The sequence below is a fragment of the Eleutherodactylus coqui genome, chromosome 2 (assembly GCF_035609145.1).
Source record: "Eleutherodactylus coqui strain aEleCoq1 chromosome 2, aEleCoq1.hap1, whole genome shotgun sequence".
NCBI classification, from domain to species: domain Eukaryota; kingdom Metazoa; phylum Chordata; class Amphibia; order Anura; family Eleutherodactylidae; genus Eleutherodactylus; species Eleutherodactylus coqui.
The window spans coordinates 9,122,350-9,127,532 of record NC_089838.1 but is presented as its reverse complement, the minus strand read 5'-3'; the positions used below and the strand labels follow the sequence as shown (position 1 = coordinate 9,127,532).

The 5,183-nt window shown below is 48.8% G+C and overlaps 1 protein-coding gene across 1 annotated transcript; it reads right to left on the bottom strand.

Annotated features, from left to right (window-relative positions):
• Window positions 1-259: 259 nt before the first annotated feature.
• On the bottom strand, window positions 260-2,816 carry LOC136611049 (E3 ubiquitin/ISG15 ligase TRIM25-like). The gene has a single exon (XM_066590300.1). The coding sequence runs from the start codon at window positions 2,808-2,810 to the stop codon at window positions 1,104-1,106; it is 1,707 nt and encodes a 568-aa protein (XP_066446397.1). The 5' UTR covers window positions 2,811-2,816; the 3' UTR covers window positions 260-1,103.
• Window positions 2,817-5,183: the final 2,367 nt, after the last annotated feature.

The following is a 5,183-nucleotide window of genomic DNA, read 5'->3' as shown; positions in this document are numbered from 1 at the left end:
TCATTCCGCGAGATTTCAGTCCCGTGTGAACCCAGTCTTGAAGCCGACCTGATCTACCCGGGAACCCCACAAACATATCAGGATGCCACCTTTATGCAGATTTTCATGGACTTCACCCACTTAGCGCTCTCTTTTGGGGGACAATCCTGGTAAAATGGGAGTGCTGGTTCATGTGATGTAGTAGATCAGACATCATTGGGATAAACAGCAATGACACACGGAGGATTATCCATAAGGAGACACAGGGATCACAGCCAGAATACAATCACAGCGGATCCCCCACATGTGATCTAGTCATAAGGACAGCGGTCAGATAGGCCGGGCACCAACATATGTGCATTGGGTATAACACACGCAATGTACTGTGAGAGAAGTCCCAATGGTCTCTCCTGCGCCATCCTGCCCTTCGCTCTCTATAAATAAGGGCTGTTGTTCGGCTCGTTTTCAATGTCTGAGTCTAAAAAAACGTATAAATATTTCTATTTTTTTCTAATAAAGGAACAATCAGCTGATTACGCAGAATGCTGTGTGACCGAGTCTATGATCCTTCAAGCAGCTCGAACTGAACCCCGTTGGATTCGGAGCACAAGAATATAGCTGTAGCATTCCATCACACTAACAGCGCACGCATATAATACGCGCAAAAGGTGTCAATGAAAGGACATTGCTCTCACTGTTCCGCTCACGCTTGCCTATATTTTATTGCGTATGTTATGTGCGTAATAAAGAGCGCAGCATGTTCTATTTTACCGCATATAATGCACATAACAGCCCTATTGTTCTCTATGGGTGCGTTCACAACACAGCGCTTACACAATTACATTACATATGTATGGCGGTTTTATGTTGCCAGGAGACAGGAGAAGGAAAGGGAAAAAAAGAAGAAACCAGCCAGCCGGCGCAGGACAGCGTGAGTAAAATACGTGTACATGTGCAGGCATAACCGTGTAAGAACATGACAATATGCAGGGATACGCAGTCCCCTACTCCGGGAAAATGGTCAAGTGGGCCTGGCTTTGGTTATAATCCCCTGCAGCCCCACCTTATTCATCCCATTGGCTGTCTGATCTACCAATCAGTTTGTTTTTCAGTTCTGTCTCTGGTCAGTTTCTATTATGGTTTCTCCCAGTTGTTGCTTCTCCCAATATTGTTATTGAACCATTAAATACCCATAATACAGCATGAAGCGGCTCGGTGAAGGAGGCAGTGAAGGTGTGTAAGTGTCTGATGGGGTCACACAGCTCATAAAAGGACAGCCGCCCGGCCCCATAATCCAGGCAGATCCTGAATCTATTACTGGATATAATGTGAGGTAACAGGATCTCTTCACTGTCATGTCTCACTGAATACTCACTATAAGACCTCCACAAACACCAGGACTTGTTATTATAGCCAATGTATGACTGCTGCCCCCTCCTGTCTATACTGGGGTAACACATCCCCACCATCCACCCCCCTGATCTACTGCCCTCCACATCCCAGTAATATCGTCCTGAGGAGAATCCCCTCCTGCTCATCACCTGATCATACTGGAATCTCTGTAATGTTTCTGGACGGTTCTGGTTCTGTTGTATGCTGGTTGCAGTTTTCAGGTCATCTGATATATGGATATCATTAGCAGCTGTGTTTACATCCAGTAATATGTCTGCAGGATCCTCCACATAGATCCCCCTCCTAATATCTGTTACTATGTCACATAATGTGTGTAATGTGTCTGAGATCACAGCCACATCTGGACCATCTACATCATGAAGCGGTTCACCATGTCCCCGCGTGTCCCCATCACCTCCATCATGTCCCCGCGTGTCCCCATCACCTCCATCATGTCCCACCGTGTCCCCATCACCTCCATCATGTCCCACCGTGTCCCCATCACCTCCATCGTGTCCCCCTGTGTCCTCAGGATCATACAAGTCCCCGGTGTCTGGTTCCTGTAAGACAGTCAGTGGATCAGTCATGTTACACAGCTCCTCCATGTGTCTCATCTTCCTGGACAGCTCGTCCTTCTGTATTTCCAGCTTCTTCATCAGAGCAGACAGTGAGAGTGACTCTTCCTTCTCCTGCCTGGAGATCTCGCTCAGGACCCTCTTCTCCAGATCATCCAGCCGTCTCCTGATGTCTCTACACAGGGCAGTGACTGTCTTCGCTTCTCCAGCTGCTTTTTCTTGAGCTTTCCTCCTGCGTTCCTCCAGACTCCGGACTCTTTCCTCAGTCTCCTCTCTCCTTGTGATCAGTTTCTGGAGAACATTTCTCAGTCTCTTCTTCTTCTCAGAGGCCTCATCCAGCATCTCCACCCGATGACCCCGATGTTCTCCGGCCAGACTGCAGGTCACACAGATACAGATGGCATCCTCAGTGCAGTAATATTCCAGGATCTTCTTATGGACAGAACATTTCCTGTCCTCCAGGTTGGCGCTGGGCTCACATAAGACGTGTTCTGCTGACTTGCTGTGAACTTTCAGGTGTTTCTCGCACAGAGAAGCTTCACACAGCAGACAGGATTTAGCGGCCGCTACAGGAGAGTCCACACAGTAAGTGCAGAAGATCTCGGCTTCCGTTTGTGTCGGAGGAGTAATCAGGAAATTCTCTATGATGTTACGCAGAGCTAAGCATCTCATCAGTGCCGGCCGCTCCTGAGACTCCTCTGTGCATTCAGGACAGGAATAAACTCCAGCCTCGTCCTGTGTATCCAGCACACGATGAATACAGACCCGGCAGAAGTTGTGTCCACATCTCAGCATTACAGGATCTGTATAAGTGCTCAGACAGATGGAGCAGAGCAGCTCGTCTCTCACAGCAGCAGACGCCATGGCTGACAAAGGAAGAGAGAAATGAAACTACTACTTCCTGACCGTCATAGACCCATGGGCGGGTTTTTTTCTGTTGACTACAGGGCGGGGCTGCACGGCACAAGATCAGTCACTATTAACCCGTTAATGGACAGTTGTCATAATGATGCCATGTTTCCCTGAAAATAAGACCCTGTATTATATTAACTTTTGTCACAAAACAGGCACTGGGTCTTATTTTCGGGGGGTGTCTAATTATACTTACCTACCAGGCTCAGTCCAGGTCTTTCCCGCTGCTCTCTGGACCTACAACATGCTGAGCCGTGGCATTGATTGGCCAATTCATAAATCCCCCCTCCACAACACGATGGCTATGATTGGTTTATCGAGCGCTGCGTTTATTGGCTGAACAGCAGTCGATGAACCAATCACAGCCATCGCATTAGTTCATCGAGCGCTGCATGGATTGGCTGAGCAGTGCTCGAGAACCAATAGGAGCCATCGCTTCCTGGAGGTGGGATTTATGTATCCCATAACCAAGAAATTATCTTCTGTGTGTGAACGAGAACTGCAGAACGCACAGCTGAGCTATAGGCGGCAGCAGGAGGACCTGGATCGATCCTGCTAGGTAAGTATTCCATTTTTTTTAATGTAATGCAGCTGGGGCTTATTTTCAGGATAGGGCTTATATTTCAAGTCTTCCCAAAAAATCTGGGTAGGGCTTATTTTCTTTCAAAATATGTTTATTGAATTTTCAAGTCAGCAACACAACATTGAATTAAAAGTGTGTAGTTATTTGAACATGCGGGGGAGCATTTTCTAATGCTGTGGGCAGATGCGGGTAAGGCCCTCCCCAGGGGGATGCACCCGCGCCACAAAATTCACAGCTGTAGAGTTTCCATTCTCCCCGAAAGACTGAATACTGTGCATTGCAGACCTATTTTCTATCTAGAACAGTAGGAAAAACAGGATACAACAAAAGGAACTTTAGGGGTAGAAGAAGGAGTGGGGGGGGGGGGGAGAGTAGGCGAAGAAGGGCAAGGAAAGGGGGTGGGGGGATTTGTATATCTCCTCATCTCGTGAGGCAGCTGTTGTTAATGGGATAGGGGATATTGTGGGGCCAGCTGGGGAAGAGGCCGTGTCAGTACATAGGCGGGTTTTTCATTGTTATCTATAGGGACCCGTCAACCAGCCATTTGGGAAAGAATGGGGAGCCTTTAAAATCTATCCAGGGCGTCCAGACGTCCCGTGTGTCAGCTATTGAAGGGTTTGGTGTGGCCTCGCTATTCCGAAAATCCTCCATATACTTGATGTTTTCAACTGCTTCCACCCATGTAGTCCTCGGAATCCCTCCCCCTCGCCTTCAATGTTAGGAGATGATGTGGCGCATGGCCATGATAAAATAACTTAGTAGGCTTTTTTTGGTCCTAGAAATAGGGCCTGGGAGCTTAGAAAGGAGGGCAATTTCGGGGTTCAGGGACACCGAGGACCTACAGGTCTTTTCATAGACCTTGGCGATGTCTCCTCAAAGGGGCGCAATTAGCGGGCATGACCCCCTGATGTGTAGCATGTCTCCTACCTCAGAGCCTCATCTCCAGCATTCATTTGGGACTTCCGGAAAGATTCTGTGGAGTCTGTCCGGAGTTCTGTACCACTGTGTGATGATTTTGTAGTTGAGTTCCTGGGCTCTTGTTGAAATGGACAATTTGTGGGTTAGCTGGTATGATTTGCTCCAGAGCTCTCCGGGAATCTGCCTGCCCAGCGCTTCCTCCCATCTCGTCTCCCATGGCAAACGTGACGTTCCCAACCTCGCTTCGACCAGCAATCCGTACAGCAGAGATATTGCATGAGGGGCGAGTCAGGACTGACGCAGAGCCTCTCGAATGGGGTAAGCTCTGAGCTCAGTGGTCCGGGGTCGCCAAACGCTCTTAGGTAGTCCCTCACCTGGAAGTATTGCATCCAGGCGCCCGGTTTTGCTCTGCGGGCTCCTACTAATTCGCATAGTGGGCGCATACCGCTTGGTCCTCAGACCACCCGGGCTCGTGGCTTTGATATGTCTGGTAGGATAGATAATTCTGTTGCTGTTAGAGTGGCTGGGAGTTGGGGGTTTCCGGAGAGAGGTGTTAATGGGCCCGGTACATTTATTAGCTTTCTACTCTTGACTACTCGGCTCCAAGCTCCCAGAAGGGTTAAGGCGAGGGGGAAGGCCCCCTGCCCTCTCCAGTCCAACTCCAGAAGAAACTCTTAGGGATATCTAGTGGTACAGTCTGAAAGACATAGAGGATTCTGGGCAGGATATTCATTTTAAGGGAGTTGATCCGACCGAACCATGAAAGTTGGAGGTTGGACCATCCTGTCAATTCTGATTCGAATATGGAGAGTAGGGGTCTGAAG

Coding starts and splice junctions, on each gene's coding strand:
- LOC136611049 (XM_066590300.1), bottom strand. CDS start 2,810: ATGGCGTCTGCTGCTGTGAGAGACGAGCTGCTCTGCTCCATCTGTCTG.